The sequence below is a fragment of the Abramis brama genome, assembly GCF_963993115.1.
Source record: "Abramis brama genome assembly, chromosome: 16".
NCBI lineage: Eukaryota > Metazoa > Chordata > Actinopteri > Cypriniformes > Leuciscidae > Abramis > Abramis brama.
Window position 1 is genome coordinate 16,415,613 of NC_139978.1, and position 20,131 is coordinate 16,435,743.

At 37.7% G+C, this 20,131-nt stretch overlaps 1 protein-coding gene and 1 pseudogene across 3 annotated transcripts in view; both read right to left on the bottom strand.

The window, feature by feature from the left end:
- Positions 1–20,131, bottom strand: part of gfra2a (GDNF family receptor alpha 2a) — an 84,127-nt gene that overhangs the window by 15,171 nt on the left and 48,825 nt on the right. For both annotated transcript variants that reach the window (XM_084138812.1, XM_084138813.1), the window contains exons 5-6: positions 3,830–3,939; positions 2,106–2,246 (exon numbers count right to left, since the gene is read on the bottom strand). In XM_084138812.1, the coding sequence (XP_083994938.1) occupies positions 2,106–2,246; positions 3,830–3,939 (251 nt within the window). The remainder of the gene's footprint in view (positions 1–2,105; positions 2,247–3,829; positions 3,940–20,131) is intronic.
- LOC311066409 (putative nuclease HARBI1) lies at positions 14,233–15,339 on the bottom strand (annotated as a pseudogene). Its single transcript has one exon. The product of its transcript is annotated as a putative nuclease HARBI1 (transcript).

The window sequence follows — 20,131 nt, forward strand, 5'->3', positions numbered from 1 at the left end:
TTGAGTGTGGCCATTCTTATTCTAGAGAGCATTTGATTGGACAAAATATGATGGGCCATGAGTGCAGAATCAGGCATTAGATTTTTTGGCCCATTTTTTCATGAAGAGAAAGACTGAAGCATTAAAGTACATAAGTGTATATCTGCTAAAGGTCCATTTATTCACTGTTTAGGAACTATTATTGTTTTGAAGCTAAAGGTGTGGTCACATTAGAGAAATTTTAAGGTCCACTATCTATTGTCAATAGTGTATCATTGTATAAAGCACAGCTCATGCAGCAGCAAACCAAGCAGCAGCTCAAACCTATAGTAGCTTCCTATTGGTCAACGCAGTCACCAATTGTAACCCATTGCAAAATCCTTGTGGTGAATTTTTTTGCCCTGATGCGAAATTTCCAAACGCGTACATTCCTATTGAAATTAAGAATTGAAAACCACGTTATTCATAACATACGCTGCAGGAATTTGGAGGCCAGGGCAACACCTTGAACTCTTGGTTCCTCAAACCATTCCTGAACAATGTGTGCAGTGTGGCAGGGAACATTATCCTGCTGATAGAGGCCACTTCCACCAGGGAACACTATTTTCATGAAGGGGTGTACCTGGTCTGCAACTGTCACGGGTTGTGACAGAGAGACTAAACAAACGAATAACTTGAAGATCACGAGGATGATGAAGAAGGTTTAACAGGCTTTAATGCAACAGGTATTTCCACAAGGTACATCCAAACACAACTACATATAGACAAGACCAACTGAACTTAAGAAGGGGAGATTATGACACGCACACACCTGAACACAATGACGAAATCAAGTCAGTGACCATGACGACAAACAAGGCAGGGAGAAACGGTGAACAAAAACAGTTTTTGGTGGTGTGACTGCAACAATATTTAGGTAGGTGGCACGTGTCAAATATACGTCCAAATGAATGGCCGGACCCAGGGTTTCCCAGCAGAACCTTGACCAGACCATCACACTCCCTCCACCGGATTGTCGTCGTCCCACAGTGAATCCTGGTACCATCACTTCCCCAGGTAAACGGCACATACTGTACGTACACTGCCATCCATGTAAAAGAAAACAAGACTCATCGGACCAGGCGAACTTCTTCCACTGCTCCAAGGTCCAGTTCCAATGCTTGCGTGCCCATTTTAGGCACTTTTGATGGTGAACAGGGGTCATCACCAATCTCTGATTGGTCTGTGGCTACGCAGCAGAGTGTAATGCACTGTGTATTGTGACCTCCCATAACCATCATTCAAATTTTGTGTGACTTGCTCACAGTAGATCTTCTGTTGCCCTGGACCAGCCGGGATAGCCTTCATTGTCCTCGTGCATCGATGAGCCTTGTGCGCCCAACACGCTGTCGACGGTTTGTGATTCGTCCCTCATCGGACCACTGTTAGTAAATTCTCATCACTGCAGACTGGGAGCAACCCACAAGCCTTGCCATTTCAGAAACACTCTGACCCATTTGCATTGCCACAACAATTTGGCCCTGGTCAAAGTCACTCAGATCTTAATTCCTGCCCATTTCTCCTGCATCCAACACATGATTACGAGACCTGACTGTTTGCTTACCATCTAGCATTATAACTACTAGTTATCAAAAACTAAACATCTGTCCGCATGAATTTAATTAGATTATCATTTGAAAATAAGCCAAAAAAAGTTTTAAATGGTTGAAGTCACACATTGTCACCATGAAATACCAAAAAAGGCAGCACACAATAACAAGCCAGGGTGGAAGCCTTATTTAGCTTCAGCCGACATGTTTACTTTCTGCTAACAAGCATGACATTAGTTACAAAACAATCAGACTTTATGATTCTGGAGGTGGGTAGAGATTCCACACATGGGAAGAGTTTTGTAAGGGAAAGTAAACACAAAACATGGTTGCTTTCAAACATTGTAACAGTAGCTGCAGCATTCAGGTAGCAAAGTAGCAAAGAAACCTATTTCTAAACAACCGCATGCTCATATAAGTACCATATCCTGAATTACTTATCAAAAAGCTGAGTATAATTCTGAATTGAATGCAAATGCTGAAAGAGGTGAGTGAAGCTGGAAGGGAGCTGGAAATAACAAAAGAGGAAAGACTTACGGAGACAGGTGTTTTCCACAAAGTCCTGTAGAAACTTCTCACAGTCCTCTTCCTGATTCCCGCTGCCTTTGCAGGAACACCAGGGGGAGATGGTGAAGTTTGAGTGACCTGAGTCTATGTAGTTAGGAGTCATGTCTGTACCTATAGGGAGAACAAATCAAACAAAATATGTCATTCTAGTGACTAATAATGTATATCACATTGAATTAGGAAATTAACACAGGCATCAACATTACTTCATTTTCAGAGGTAACATTTCGAACAATTTCTTCATATTTTTGTTATTTATCCTTGATCAATGAAAAATATATAAAATATTTGTTCAGCGTAGTTAATTATATTTGATTTTGATGCGCACAATGTTTTTTTTTAAAGATTTAATATTAATAATTGAATCATTAATTAATTAATATGAATAATTAATATAAAATATAATACATATTTAAAGTTATACAATGTTTGCTAAAATATTAATAGTGCTTTTAACCCTCATGTTCTCTTGAGATATATTATACTATAAATTACAGTTCAAAATTGTGGTGTCGGTATGATTTTTTTTTTTTTTTTGAAGTCTTTTACACTCTCCAAGACTGCATGTATTTGATCAAAATATACTATAAATCTGCAATATTGTGAGATATTATTCTACTTTAATATTTTTAAAATGCAATGTCTTACTTCAATACAAAGCTGAATTTTCAGCATAATTACTCCAGTCTTCAGTGTCCCATGATTCTTCAGAAATTCAGATTTGATGCTCAATAAACATTTCTTATTATTATAAATGTTGAAAATAGTTGCTTAATGTTTTTGTGGAAACCTTGATAATTTTTTGTAGGATTCTTTGAAGAAAAGAAATTTGAACAGCATTTATTTGAAATAGAAATTATTTGTATCAATGTAAAAGTCTTTACTGTCACTTTTGATTCATTTAATGCATCCTTTCTGAATAAAATGATTAATTATTAAAGTATTAATTTCTTTAAAAATAGCACTGACCCCAAACGCTTGAAAAGTAGTGTATATGTGACCCTGGACCACAAAACCAGTCTTATGGGTAATTTTTTTAAAATTGAGATTTATACATCATCTGAAAGCTGAATACATAATCTTTCCACTGATGTATGGTTTGTTAGGATAGGACAATATTTGGCCGAGATACAACTATTGAAAATCTGGAATCTGAGGGTGCAGAAAAATCGAAATATTGAGAAAATCGCCTTTAAAGTTGTCCATTTCTATTGGCGATTGTGCTGCATCCACTCACAAAAATATTTTTTTTATATATTTAAGGTGGGAAAATTACAAAATATCTTCATAGAACATGATCTTTACTTAATATCCTAATGATTTTTGGCATAAAAGAAAAATCGATAATTTTGACCCATGCAATGTTTTGTTGGCTATTGCCACAAATATACCCGTGCGACTTAAGACTGGTTTTGTGATCCAGGGTCACATATGTAAAAATAATAATAGTAGTTTCAAAATGAACAATTTTGTATTAATTGCAATGTGCGTTTCTACCTATTTCCTCTGTTTTTATTTTTAGGTATGCTCTTTTCAGAAAAGCTATTCGGAAAAGTTATGTTGATTTTGTTTGGTGTCAGTTTGACCACAGCAAAAACATAATCTAGATAAATAGCCTATGAAAATTCACTGCATTTACTTCTGTTGCACATGTATATATCAAACAGAATTATGAAAAACATTCTTTAGCTCACCGATGAGTCTGGTGTAAGACGCAAGGCAGGCCTGGTAGTCATCGTTGAGGCAGCTGCTGATGGAGTGAGGGGTCATCTGACAGTTTGTGTGGAAATCAGCCAGTCGTGACCTTGGCAGAAAAACACAACAGCATCAAGCCAACATGAAACTACATGGAAAAATGAAATGCAGTCAGTCTATAGTTTTGCCTAGGGGTGAAAAATTGGGGAAAGTTTGTGCATGTCTGTTTATGCCTGAAGAGGCCAGCTGCAATTCACAAAGGACAGTGTTTGAGTCTGTGCATGTTCAGAGGCATCTTCAGCTTTACACATCAATGCTTTTTCTTCAAGATAAGGGGAAACCATGACCATCTCTCTTTCTTTTGCTGTCTTTCATTCTTTCTCTCTCTTGTCCATTAGTTAGTCATCGTTGCTGACTGTGACCACAGCATGTTTGTGGTTCAGAGGCATCCTGGGGGTCAGGCAGCAGACAGGACATCCTCTCTGGAGCATAAGAGCTCCCATAAACACTTTAATGTCTTCTTATAGTCATCTCCCTCTATATCTTAGCCTTTCATTGTCTGTCTGTGTAAGCAATTTGTTGTTGCAGAGAATTTTAAACATTGTCGGACAAGTTTACAGGAAATCTGGGAGCGGTGGTCGAACAAGTGAACAGACACAGTGGCTGTTTCTCAACACCCACAGACATCACCAGTCCAACCACACACATAGTCCTCTGTCCTTTTCATTTATAGTCATTTCTTTGCTGTTTGGTTGGCTATCTTATTCTGAACAGTCTATAACAGAACTGTGCATGATCTCGTTAGTAGTTGGCTCCAGCACACATTTTAATACATTTGCACAGACACTAATGCATACATTAATAACATATTGACAGCATCTAAACATTGTATGAATGAACAACTGTTTATGAATATAGAATTTAGAATATAGAATGCCCACCAAGGCTGCATTTTTAAAATGAAAATGATTGTTTTTATTTATTCAAAATGTAATTTATTTATGTGATGGCATTAGCAAATCTATTACTCCAGCCATCAGTGTCAGAAATCATTCTAATATGCTAATTCAGTGCTGAAGAAACATTTATTATTATCGAGGTTGAAAATAGTTTTGGTGATTAATATTTTTGTGGAAACTGTGTTACATTCCCCTCCCAGTATTCTTTGACAAATTGAAAGTTTAAAAGAAAAGCATTTATTTGAAATCTTTAGTTACATTATCTTTACTGTAACTTTTGATCAATTGAATGTGTCCTTGCTGAATAAAAGCATGACAAAATCCAATCCAATCATGAACGTACTTTATTAAATATACATTTGTGGAGTGTGATTTTTTAGACCATTAAGGATTTACAGGGGACTAAACAAGTGGTCAGTAAAATTATATTAAGGTAGCTACATAGAAGAACTTGTTCTCAAACAGCCCTACTATTAAACACAAGTTGGCAGTCTTCATTATTCATTATTGTATTTTGCAGACATTCTCCAGTCTTAAAATCTTTTCCTTCAAAATCCAATTGGCAAATATGGTTGTTCAAGTGCCCTTTAGTCCACTCTAAAGCTTGAGTCAGACAGAAAGTACAGTTAGAAGTGGGTCTCTGTGGAATGTAGTAGCCTACTAGATACACTCCCAGCAGCATGCAGAGTGTATTTAATTCATACACCCTCCCTTCTTTGTAAATGCACCTTTAATTAGCATACTGCTAAAGACCCTGCTGTGATTTACATGTATAATTACATCTGTTCTCGCTGCTGGAATCAAATGGAGAGGTGCAAAAAATATTGATGTACCAGCTGGGTTCCCAACAAGATATTAATACTTCAAAGAATAGGACCTGGAAGTCATAAAACTTCATAAAACTTTCCAAGCTCCCAGTTCTTACTTTCTTAACTATTGCACAATATGACAAACAGGCAAGATGTTTTATATTCTGTAATACATTAACCATTGTTTTTCAAAGCAAAACCACCAATGTCCAATGAAATAAATACTTGACAAGTTTATTCCAAAGTATTTACAGTAATGCAAAAGCTCCTATCATACATAAATTATTGTACGGGTTTCTGTGAAAAAAATCAAGGATTACTCTTTGCCCTGAGTAAATACAAAACAAAAACAGTGAATGAACCTGTAAGTTGAAACTCATTGCTCTGCAGTGGCATTTAGTGAAACTTCTCAAATGCAGAGGCAAAGTTCCCTCTCAGTGTTTGCTTCATCTTCAGTCCGATGTAAATTAATGTATAGTTACATTTGATATTTTTCTTATTATTATTATTACAGAGTGGTTGCTAAAAACCAAATGATTCGCAGATAATTTTGTGATATTTTTTTGATTCTGATGATGATGATGTCTGAGTTTTTTATTTTATTTTTATTACTCCATCCATTTTGACCAGTGTGATATGTGTAATATGTTTTAATTTTCATTGTTTATTGCTTTTCTGCCATAGTCTCTTGGAAATAAAACATTCCTGTTCTTCAGCTACATCCTCCTAGACGCTCATGGTCAAAGTGACAATTGATGGACACCCCATGTGTTCAGGAATAGAAATTGCTTAGACTCAATCAATAGTAGTATCTCTTATTCCCTCACGTACAGCTACAACTTTATAGCAGGACAACAGACTCTGAAACTGGGCCTCATTCTCTTTCTACTGCATTAGCCAGCTAATGAAGCAAATAATGCTTGTCTTATTTGTTCCATGTCTTATTTGTTCACTCACTTTTAGTGTATTAGTTGTAATTTCCTAGCACATTGCACTCTTCCTTTTTGTTTGATTGTAATGATTTTTTTTCTCTCTCCCCCATCCTAGTTTTAGACAGACTTTTCTCCATCTTTCTTATTTTTTTCAAATGAAGTACTCAGCCTGATAATGTGTTTAAACCAAAAGGATAGGGTTGTTTTGTGTTTTCATATGTCTTGTGTTTATAAAAGGCTTTCTTGGATTGTTTGGGCAGAAAGTGCTCTGGCATCAAGATAAAGCACATTTCACTTCTCGCCAGGACTCCTCTATTATACCTGAGCAGACCACTCACTGCTCAAATTACAGCCTGTCTGCCTCCAAGGGTTAGAAAAGTCCTTTTAGATTCTCTATTCTCAGAGAGAACCCTAAAATGAGCACTGCTAACAGTTTTTCATGTACACACAAAAAAGCATTGGACTGAGATTCATTATCAAATATATATATTATATTAGAAATCTAACGCTTAAAAGTCAGTTTGTGTGGTAATGAATCTCAGTCCAATGGTCTTCAGGCCTGTGGGGAATTCATATCTTTTAAACAATGCTTCTCGTTGCTACACAGCAAAATCTCCAGTGTTGAAATCCTGGTGTTAAGGACTCTTAGAGTAAAGAGTTAATTTTCTGGTGTTGAATTTCAAGGGATTAACACTGCTAGTGTAAACCGCACCCTCTGGCTGGTGAAAATACGTAGAGTTACTAAATTTACACAGAGAGAGTGTAATTAGTTACATCCGGGACATTTACGCGCTGGGCGCGACAAAACGACCTGAAACTTTTTTTACAGACGCCATTTTCTTTGACTCGCGATGCAAGGCATACGAGGAGGGAAAACGCAGATATTAAGTGTTTTATCGCATTTATATATGCATTTTATTACATTATATTGTTTTATTACAATATTTATGTGCTGTGAACGGCTAAACCGTTCTCAGAAAGGCATTTTCGTTGATGCGCGATGCGGAGCAGACCAGGATGAGGTTGCTTTTAAACAGAGAAACGACGAAAGTAAGTGTTTTATCTAATTTACAATATGTATTTTATAACATATTGATTTATAGAGAAATTGAAATGCTCTGCGTGCTTAAACGAGCCGAAACCTTTCTCAAAGGAGACATCTTTATGGACGGCTCTTTTTCCGGAACATTCAAATATGCGTTGCCACTGCCGCTGACCCAGTGAAAGCAGTTAGGCTAGCTATGAATCAGCTTCACAAACTTTCCTCTTTTCCACCACACAGTATTGTTATTTTCGTGGTACAAATATTCAAATTATCACAAAAGTACTGGGATAAAAGTTTATAGTAAGGATATAACACTGATGTCTTGATACTTGATGTGCTTGCAATAATGATTGTATCGATTACATCATTATGCCACGGTGGCGACAAGTAACTGTTAAAAAATGTATTTGTAATTGAATCATTCATTCAAGAGATTTGTTTAAAAAAAACAACAACAACTGATTCATCCAGTAATGAAACAAGTGAAGTATTAATATGCGAGTCATTGAATCAAACCAATTCAAACCATTTAAAAAAAAGAAAAATTCTAATTAATTAAATATTTAGTCAGAACCTCTAGTAAATTGCATGCTATTTTGTTTAGTTGACTGTTCAGAATTGTAGGAGAATCGTGATCTCTTTTTGAAACAAACAAACAAAAAAAGGGATTCTTAATTTATCCAGAATTGTGCAGCTCTAGTTGGCACTGAACCAAAGACAGGCAGTTAGCATTTATCTTAGGATTCACAGTGTACAGTGGTACTTATCATTTCTGATTCAGATATTCTTGGGTCTTCAGAAATGTCAAGAATATGAATGTGTCTATTTGCAAATGGTACTTATTTATCTAATAGTGAGAAGAAATGCCAAAATCGGATGGCATAAAGTCCAGGTTTTATTCAAACATCCAGTTGTTTTGCGACTAAAGATTAAAATTTGCTTTCATTGCACATGGACTGCCTAAATCTATGCCTCTCAATTGGAAAATGATGGAGTCACCCTATACTTGAGAATGAAAGACCTCTCCTGATGCTGGCTTGAAGGACAAAGTACTGAGCCATTTTGAGACTAATGATTGACACTGAAAAACAAAAGGGCTCTGTACTTTTCGCCAAGAAAGCAATTGAAATGGTCCAATCTCTATTGAATTTCAGACTTATCGATGTTGAGGGCCATTACTGGGCCTTATTACGTTAGATTCATCCTCCAACAGCGAGGGGGACATGTTCAGATTTATTGATTCACCCCAGAGAGAAACATTTCTCCTCATAGTATAGAGTAAACTTGAAATATTTTTACTTAAAAGGAGACTGAGATGATTGTGTTCTAGAATAGACATCATGTTTAATTGAACACAAATGAAAATGAGGCTATGAGGGATAGACAAACAAGTCTGTTCAATAGGTTGTACTGATGCATATAATGGTATGGACTGTTTCTTTATCCTGCAGAAAAGACGATATTTTGAGGGATTTTTGTTGTTTTTGTCCATAGCACGATTACAAGTGAAATAGTTTGAAAATAGTTCAAAACAACAACAAAATCAATTGTTCACATCGTTCACATCCAGGGTTTCATTCCTGAATGAATCAGGGTTTACAAATGATTTGTTGAGTGAATGACTCATTTGAGGCTGCGAACAAAATTGCATACATTCTTAATAGCTACTTCTTTTGAATAAGTAATTACTTTCCATTGAAAAGTACATTCTGTAGAGTGTGAATGTGTGTAGTATGAATGTGTGTAGTATGAATGTGTGTAGTATGAATGTAATGCTACATTCATCATATTGTCATTGTCATGTGACCAGCCAACGTCAACGATATTGCTTTACTGCCATTCACAAATCCCCTCCCGTGGCCTCATGGAATAGTAAAGGGTCCATTGTATGCACACTTCAGAATCTTACCGGAAGTCATCTTTTTGCCTATTATTTTTTTCACACACTGTTTTTCTGCAACTACAGTATATAGTAGGTAAGTATGTGATTTCAGCCAGTCACTTTTTTGTTCATGAATGAATCACTGCTTTTGAAATAATTGCTTGAGTGAATGGTGACACATTATATTAAAAGCCACAAAACAACTATTTTGCTCTATCACCAAATACATCCGTCCACTAACACATTAGTTAACTTAATATTTTCTATCTCCATCTGATGTCCTTACAAATATCTTGCTCCTCCTAGTCAGGGTTATGTTAGCGCAGAGAAGTGGGTCAGGGTACCCATGTTAAAATCGATCTTTTCTTTGCTTTCTCCCTGTGAGAGCCTATCCAAATCTCTCAGACAAATCAGATGCAGTGGAGGAAAAACAACAGAGTGGAGACTTCAAACATTTTGATGTGTCGCATCGATCCAGCTTCACATCTATGCATGAAAGAGCCTCTGAGCTGAACAAGCCAAATGATTTGATGCCCAAGTGCCTCCTATGCCTTTTGTGTCTTTTATGGGTCTTCTTCCTCATCTATTGCGATATTTTAACCCAGCTGTATCCCCAAACAGAGGTTTTGGTTAAAAAATGTATTACCCTCTTAAGGCCAATTTATACTTCTGCGTCGGACCTACGCCGGAGCCTCTACGCTGTATGCAACGCGTTGGTTTTCATTTATACTTCTGCGTCGTTGTCCGCGTTCACACGCGCTGAGGGAGCATGTGAAACCCGAGGGAGCGGTCCTAGCAGACCAATCACAGCGCTTGCGTCCGCGTAGAGTTGACGCGTTGTTACATTTTTGGAGAGGTGCGTGTCAGGGTACGCCGAAGGGTACGTGCGCTACACACAGCCTACGACGTAGCTACGGCGTAAGTTTGACGCAGAAGTATAAATTGGGCTTTAAGTAATGAAGAATGATTCTTAAATGGTCCATTGTTCTGGACATGTCTGTTCTGCTCAACCACTGTTGATCTCCACAGTCTCCAGGTATTTTTCATGGTTTGTCTCTACTCTCAATTCATTATTCTATGTTTACAACAAATCACCTGCTTCTGTCATCACATGCGCTCTGTTCCAAAACCTAGTGAGCTGCCTAAAGATGCATTTTCAGTAATCATTGGAACGCTCCCAACACAAATTCTGTTCTAGTCATCTGATTTATGTTGCCTATGGTAGATATCTAGTTTGGAATTTTAAAAATGAAGAATTTTAAGGTATAATCACAAATTGAGCGTCAGCGTCAGTTCTGGCAGGCCAGGTAGTCAAGACGCTTCTAATGCTGTTTGCTAACAACACTGTCCCGTCAGCTGATCTGCTCCAGCTGAGCTGCATTAGCTGGTTAACTCCCCTCGCTGCTCAATGGCCAAAGCTCAAACAAGGCGCCCTATTTAAAGCACAGTCAGTTTGCTCATACATGCTTGCTGCTCGCTTCTGCTGTCTGTATGCTGGTAAAAAGCTGTTTAATTCCTTCATGTAGCTTGTTTCTCAGAAGGTGGCTTAGTCATCTCTTCATAGCGCTTACACTGTAGACTGTCAAAACAGTTCAAAGACAGATAATTCTAGGTAACAGCATGTTTTAGCTATTGCGGTCTTGAATAGTCATTTCAGTAATTAATTAATGATTTTTACCATAAGTTAATTGCTAAATTAGGGTGGCTCAGACGACACCGTTCGAGACACTCAATTTCTGTTTTGGGGGGAATAGCTCATCTAGTCAAAATAATGTGAGAGCCCTTATGCTGCTGCTGCATCCCCTCATGCTGATAATGCTGTCCCTATATGCGGCTGCTATCTCCTCATACTGTGCTGTCCCCTGACTCTGCTAGTTCATGAATGGTCAGGGGACTCATCTGATCAGAACATACTGCTGCCGCTGTCCCCTGATTCTGCTAACTCATGGGTGGTCAGGACTCATCTGATTATAACATATTGCAAATTATCCGTGTATATTTGTAGATTACTTAGCATTTAAATTGTTAAAATAAAATCATCCTCTGTATCTCAGAGGATTGCCAGGTGTGGTTTTGTTTGGGGGGATATTTTAGCTCTCACAGTCCTAAACTGTGTGAGCGTTCCCTAATGCTGCTGCTGCTGCTGTCCTCTGACTCTCTGCTATTTTATGGTGCTCATGAAAGGTCAGAGGACTCCCTGAACCTCTAGAGCCATACCGCCAAATTTCAATTCAGGAACATCAACTTGTTTGCAATCTATTCAATATAAATTCTTTAATTATTTTTATTGTCTGTGTTCTTGACTTAATGGACCTGACAGAAATTGAGCGTCAGTTCTGGCAGGCCAGGTAGTCAAGACGCTGCTAATGCTGTTTGCTAACAACACTGTCCCGTCAGCTGATCTGCTCCAGCTGAGCTGCATTAGCTGGTTAACTCCCCTTGCTGCTCAATGGCCAAAGCTCAAACAAGGCGCCCTATTTAAAGCACATTCAGTTTGCTCATACATACTTGCTGCTCGCTTCTGCTGCCCGCCACCTCCCCCTCATGCATAACGTGGCATTTGCTTTATGTCATGTTGCCTGCTCTGTTCACAGGGGGGATATTTTAGCTCTCACAGTCCTAAACTGTGTGAGCGTTCCCTAATGCTGCTGCTGCTGTCCTCTGACTCTCTGCTATTTCATGGTGCTCATGAAAGGTCAGAGGACTCCCTGAACAGAGCCATACCGCCAAATTTCAATTCAGGAACATCAACTTGTTTGCAATCTATTCAATATAAATTCTTTAATTATTTTTATTGTCTGTGTTCTTGACTTAATGGACCTGACAGAAATACCCTTAGTGGGGAAAATCCCAAAATGCATTGTCCCTAAAGGCCCATCCAAACCAAGGACAATAAGTAGCAACTATTTACACTTTACACTAGTGTAAATATAATTTAACTATATTTCATTTAGTGCAAATATTATTATTTTTTTGTTGCTATTTACACTTAGCCTATAATTGTAAAACTCAGCCTTTATGATGCCTTATAATAAACAGCAGGTTATAATCAGTTGGTGTGGACGGTGATATAGTTATAGATATGAATGGACCTTAACTGATAGTGAAACAAATCTAAGATGGCAGACTGGGTGAGTGCAATGCATTTTAAATGAATTATAAATAAACATATCATTCAAAACTGAAAAGTGTGAAAATGGTATTTATTTACCCATTATGTTAAGGGTACATTTTTTTTTTTAATGCTTATTAGAATATTATGATGTTAGATTAGCAACATGCTAATGTCAAACTGTATTGAAATTGTGAGTTGAGTTGCTGCCTATGTAGAGCAAATCATTCATTTAAGTTCCTTGATGGAGGATAAGTAACATCATCGAATTAAGATTAATGCTGCTTTCTAAGACAGCCTATGTAAGGAGCATCACTTATCACTCTTATAACAATGCCAACCCATGTCATTATCTTTGTCTCATTTCATTTATCTTCTTTGATACCACTTCAGCAATTTCAGATAAGAAATGAACATGCCAAACAAACTCAACCACAAAAAATAAGCTTCTCTTCCTCCCAAGGCCTAACCATCTCAATCCCTTCATCTCAATGTGCATACTACCTATTCTAAACACTATGGCCCAATGAACCAGGACTAGGCTAAGTCTACTTAAATTAATCCACACTAAACAACTGACTTTCTGAGATGTTGCTTAAGTTTGGATTAACTAGTTCTAGACTACAGAGTCTCAGATTAAGGTAATCAAGGACAAGTGAGATCATCTTTTGGAAACCCGATTTGATTAATGGCATGCACATGTGGCTAAGGAGAGGTTGCTATAAAAACCTGGTATGGAATACTTGTAATTCATAAGTCTTAAGGAGTGTGTGGAACAGGAGTCACTACACTTAACCAAAAAATGGATAAAGGCCGAAGAAAACGCTCAAAAAACTTCAGTGAATTTGAGAAGACCCTTTTTAAACAAATTGTATCAAACTATCCTGTAATTGAAAACAAACAGCATGATTCAGGTACAGAAAACAAGGCATGGATTTCCATATTGAATGAATTCAACTCAAATGAAAAAGTAAGTAAGAAAAAGATAAGTATATATTATCTTGTAAAGGTCCTGTGGAAAAACATAAAAATAAACCTGAAAAAAAAACAACTGCTGCTACGCGTCAAGAGCGTTTCAAGACAGGTGGGGGACTCCCAGTTCCACCAGACACAGAGGAGTTGGGGGACTTGTTGGCTGGGATTATTGAAAGTCAGCAACCCCTGGAAGGTATTCCAGATGATGACCATTAGGACAGTTCAGGTGAGGAATCTTTCAAAGACTCATTTGATAGGACACGTCTCATTTACAGTAACATGTGCTATCCCATCCAACATAATTAAATGCAAGTCATGTCTTGTAACAAAAATTATGTAATGACCTTTATTGTTGAAGTCAAATGTAATGCTACATTTTTTTTCCATACAAAGATGACCTGATCTTGACACAGGACTTGGGGGGCGCAGGGAACAGTCAAGATGCTCAAATGAATCCAGCAGCATCCAGTCTCCTGCAGTAGCATTAGTCAGCATCCAGCAGTCTCTAATCCAGGCAGCAGGTCAAGAGGGAAAAGGATGACCATTCATGAGAAACTTGCCATAGAGTTCCATGAACGTAAATTACAATATTTAAAAGAAGAACATGAAGTCAAAATGAAAATTCTTCATCTTGAGTTGTCTATGAAAGAGAGAGACATGAAGCAGCAGCAGTGTCAATTGTCTTTGGAACAAAATCTCAGTTAAATAAATAATTTCCTGAATTTTTTTTACCTGTCTATGCCAATCATTTATGTATCACTCAAGGCTCATTTATGAGAAGTGCTGCAAAGCAAAAGCATCTCTGTAAGCAAGTCCATTTCTGTCATTGGCTAGCTCAGCGATAGGGACATGTTGGTCATCATCATCTTCAATATCAGGGTCTGGGCAGCCACACTGTTTAAGAAAATTATGAAGCACTGCTGTTGCAATAATAACAATGCAGCACCTCCTAGGTTCAAACCGCAGTGTATTTCGGAGACACTGGAAACGATTCTTCCATACACCAAACATGCGCTCTATTAGCCCTCTGGTGAGCATGTGAGCTTGGTTATAGCGCTGTTGCTCTGGTCTGACTGGATGGAGATAAGGGGTGAACAAGAAGTTTGTCTGTGCATACCCACTGTCACCAAGTAGAATTCCAGAGTGTTGTCTTGTTTCAAACTGACCGTACAAAGAGGAGTTGTGGAAAATCCTTGAGTCATGAGTTGAACCTTTCCAACGTGCAACAATATTGGAGAACTGCATAGTGGGAGTGCACACTCCTTGTACATTTATTGAAAACCAGTTTTTACGAGTTTTTACGAGCATCTGCTGTAGAGGGACACTTGATGGGAATGTGGCAGCCATCGATACAACCAATGACTCCAGGGAAGTTCCCATATTCATAGAAATCTACCTTGTAGGTGGCCTGTTCAGCAGCATTTGGGAATTTGATGAAATCCTTTTTCAGTTCACATATAGCACTGCAGACTTTGTGTACTATTTTGCACACTGTTGATTCACCTACACCACATAAATCCCCAGTTTCACGATGGAAGGTTCCACATGCCAAAAACCTTAAGGTAATTAATATTTGTAAGGAAGGAGAAATAGGGGTGCCCCTGACTAAGTCACCTGAAAGCTTGGGCTGCAGCAAACCAATTATTTCTGTTGCATTTTCCTTTGACATACGGAAACGGTCAAGAAAATGTAAATCATCAAAATCATTTAGTGGGTTGCTCCTGTCTTTCAGCAACCTTCTTTCTGGTCTTGGTGGTGGTCTCTGATTGTCGTTGAAATAGTCGAGGTAATTCATTTTCTGCTACTGTGGACGTGAGCCTTGAGGCAAGAAGTTTTTAATCTGAGGTTAAACCTGCTTCTGACCAGGTTTAATTTAAGACTTCATTTAGATCTGAATTAGGTCTAATCCTACTTCTAGAAATCCGATTGTTTAAGTCTAGACTAGTGCAAGTCTGAGACTATTGTAATCCATGTGTGAGAAAGCTACTTCAATAAATCCAGGTTTAAAATGACATTTAGTCTACGACTAGGCTTAATCCCCGTACGGGAAACCGGCCCTATGAGATTACAATAAGTGTGTCCCAAAGCATAGTATGTTGAAAAGAGTATGCCAAATGTCTCCAGATGGTCTACTATTTCTGGTAGATTTTCGCAGTGTTGATCTGTGCACACTCTGACGGCTGATATTGCCCACAACCCATTGCGCTTAGGAGAAGGATTTGGTTCAGAACAACAAACACGACCTAACCTTCTAACCTGACGAAAAATGATTCAATGTAATCTGTAATACATTCCATCTGCAACAACACTGTGAACCTTTATAAAGATACGGATATCACAATAGCAAAGCAGATAGCTTTGGCCATTAAGAGTTATAATGTGATAGTATGCCTACTCTTCTGCTACACACTCAAAAGTATCTACTTTTCCTTCACACAAAGAGTACATACTTTTAGGGTGCAGTATAAGCAGCTGAATTGGTAAATAGTAAATGTCTTATCGTTTTAGTTAAAGGTACAGAGTAGCAGCATCCAGGTATGCAAAAAACCCTGCATTATTACAGGTGACCTGGTTTTTTAAAGCACATTATGGCAGCTGCTGAATCATGTTGCTTACACAACAGAAATACAACCAGGTCCTTCAATGACACGATTTTAATTCAGTCCAAGCTTTTATTATTCTATGAGTGGGTTAAAGCAACTCATTCATCGCCAACAAAACTGCATTTACTACACAATCCATCAAGTGCATCCAAAACCCTTGACATTGTTTGACTTAATAATCTCCAGTTCCCTTTCGTTCAGTCACTCCGAGTTACGTCAGTGACTGACGAATGGGGAAACCGTTCCCTCCTCCGTCACCGTCTCCGTTCCCTCCTCAGGGAATGAGGGTTACATACATAACCGAAACGTTATTTTCACATTACATCTTTACTTAAGTTTCTGCCCTGGAAGTTGCTGCCAGAATCATATTCATAACACTGTTTCTAGCCAGTGCAGTCAGTCACTGGCTTGGTGCCCTGCTACCTGCAATTCATTACCTAACCATACACCGCACTCAGACTGATGTGGCTGGCTACATCCAATTTTGTCATCTTGTTTCCTTATCACTCCACATAAAGCCATTCACTTGGCCAGGTCAAGAAATCTTTCCAGAATGGATATTCCATACTTTCCATACTTCACCAGAATGCACTGTGATGAGCTTAGTAGAAATAAAAATCAGTGGAAGACGCAAGTTGATTATATAATTTTAAATGTTCAATACTGAAAAGTATTTCATGTTGAATTCTGAAAAATATTGATACTGTATATGTATTGTACTATTAGCTCAGTACCAAACTCTCTAAAAAATCAATTGTGAGTTGAGTCTCCTATGACCTTCACATGAGCTTAGACTTTTCCAAATCACCATCTTTACATTCCACTGCACCGCTTTTTGTTTTTCTATGTAAACATGTAATAGACAGACATCTTTGACGATTGCTCTGCATCTCATTGCTTTTAGTCTCCCCTTATGAAAAATAAGCACTTAAAGGGTTAGTTCACCCAAAAATGAAAATTATCCCATAATTTACTCACCCTCAAGCCATAGGTGTATATGGCTTTTTTCTATCAGCCAAACACAATCGGAGTTATATTAAAAATATCCTGGCTCTTCCAAGCTTAATAATGAGAGTGAATGATACATTGTTTTTTGAAGCCCCAAAAAGCACATCCATCCATCATAAAAGTAATCCATACGGCTCCAGGGGGTTAATAATAGCTTTTTGATGTGAAGCGATGTGTTTTTGTAAGACAAATATCCATATTTCTAACTTAATGACTGGCTTCGGTAACAGCAGTACGCAAGTACTTCCGGTGGAAGAGTGACCTCTGTCTTTCAATAGAAATAAATTGAAAGTCTTCTTAAATGCTTGTCAATAAATTCAGCAGTACATTTTACATTTCAAAGACAATAGAAGACATTATAAAATTACATATAAAGATGTACTTAAGTGGTTCAAAAAAGTACTCTAAAGTTCAGCTAATTGCATTAAATATACATTTAAACTATATTTAAACTGTTCACACTTACTGAGAGTGTATTCTTTTTAAGTAGGCTATATCATTCCTGCAATAAGCACTGTTTAAAAGCATGCTAACGTGCTAAAAGCATGCTAACATTTATGTTAAGCTAAAACATCTCAAATACTTGTATTCTTTTTTATTCTGTTGTGCTGCATCTCACCTTTATAAATACAAGAACACATTCTTAGTGAACGGCCCCTTATGTAGACTGCAAGCATCAAGCTGCATAACGCAACTTCTTGTAAGTCATTGAGGCATTTTAGAGTGTCTTGTAATGTCAAGGGTCAGCACAGAAAATTAACTTTGAAAATTTGTTGATACCTCTGTTATTCACTTACTCTACTGCAACATGCATATTTAAGCCTTTCTCTCACATCTGGAATTGCTGTGCAAAGATAAATAAACTCAGCAGTGGGACAGACTGCTCATTTGGCATGTTACCCGTGTTTGGAAAACACACCACATCCTACTGCACGAAAGCCTGTCAGATCCATACTTCTCCAGCAGAACCATGACCCGGCTCCTATTGTCGAGGGATCGATAGCTAACCCTGTCAGTCTGTGCTTTATTTGCCTGGACTGTATGCACGAAACCAGTCTTGACTGCTCCTATTTGGCCTTCCACCAGTCCCCATCAAAACAGATAAACAACATTCCTGTACTATAAATCAGGGCTAAAAAAAAAAAAAGTTCACGTTTTTTGGAGATAAAAAAAAAAAAAAAAACACTCAAGCAACTGCTTCAGATACAGAGCAAATGGACGCCCAGAGTGCTATGGATATCCTTAAACTACATTCTTCATTCTGAGAAAAAAAAAATAGAAAAGAAAATCACAACCAGTATCTGATTTAGCTTGTCACGACCGTCAGCAGTGTAGCGTCACAATAGACACAGATTCAAATATGGAATGAAAATGGCAGGCTTGAAATGCTCCCAATCACAACAGTAAAGAGTAGAAGCTACAACAACAATCATCCTAAAACAGACCTCTGAATGCATCAGAACTGGAGATACTGAAACACTTGCCTGAAACAGCGGCCTGGGGACTGATCAGCTAAATGATCTGAAAACCAGCTAGACCAGTTCAAATCAGTTAAGACCAGAAATCTTTGCTGGTTAAAGCTGTTATTTTTTCCTTGACAATTATATAAACAATTTGGTCTGGAATGCACAGCCATTCGCCTACTTAAAAATCAATTAAAAAGCCATCATCTATGTATTACACCAGAGGATAATAACAGTAACATTAATCACAAAAATGACAGTATAAAACAAACATAACAATAAGAGAAATATAATCTCTGAACTGCCATTTGTAATTACATTTATACATCCACAAATATAATTGTGGTGATACGGCCTCATATTAAAGTCCTGCTCACATCAAGAAAAGATAAAAATGTTAGTGTCCACACAAAAGCACTATAAAATATAAGCTGCAGTTATGTTTTATGGCACTTTAAATGCTTAAGCTCTTTAAAGTCAGGTGGATTTCCTTTTAATAGAATCATAAAGTCTTGAGTCTTGCATCAAATACTGCATAGACAAACTCTAGATAAGTCAATTGAGGCAGTATGTGAACATTAAACCTTAATAAACTAATCATATCAGTAGTCATGCTGCTTATTCAGCCTCTGAAAAATGAACTATGCCATGAACTTTCACTCTGCTGAACTGCTTAAAATGCAGCTCCAAATGAAGAACGAGTTTTGGTAAAAAGCTCAGTTATTCCGCAGCAGAAACTATTACATAACATGAATAATACCAGGACTAGGATTTGGGCTTAAAAAAAACAAATGAAATTTGTTGTGTCATATTGACATAAATAGGGCATGGTTAGGGGCAGTCAACTCAAGCTCAACATGCTTTATGAAAGCAGGAATACAAACTACCAAAAAGAGAGGGAAGACATGACGCCGTTAACCCTATCATCCATACATATTTTTTTTTAAATTAAGTTTTTCATTAGGCATTGTTTATTCTTAGCCGCCACTGAATATATAAGCACTATACCATACCTTGCAAACTGTATGACAAAAGATTGCACTCTATTCATTTTGGGGTGAACTATCCCTTTAATTCCCGTTTCTATGGGTATATTTCAAATTATTGACAACATTTATTACAATTATACATAAATTTCCATTAAACATATGTGTTAAGTCATTGCATAAATGTCCTTCTGAGGCATCCAGGGGTATCAACTAAAATCTAGATCTGACTTGTTCTGACACAAATTAAGCCCAGAAGAAAGGACAGGAAATGAGGGGAAGAAGAAAGAGTAACAGGATCAGAAAAAGTTGCAAGCCAGGATTCGATCTCATGTCCCACATAACACAATGCACACACATTTCAGATGCTCCTTGCCAAGACCGAAAGCCATTGACCTAAAGTGACATTTGAATGGAGGAGATACAGACAGTGAATGAGGCTATTGACCCAAACAGTGTTGAATCAGTGAGGTCGTGGGGCTGCCAACTGTGGCTTTAAATAGTCAAGCTCTGTATGAGCCCGCAGT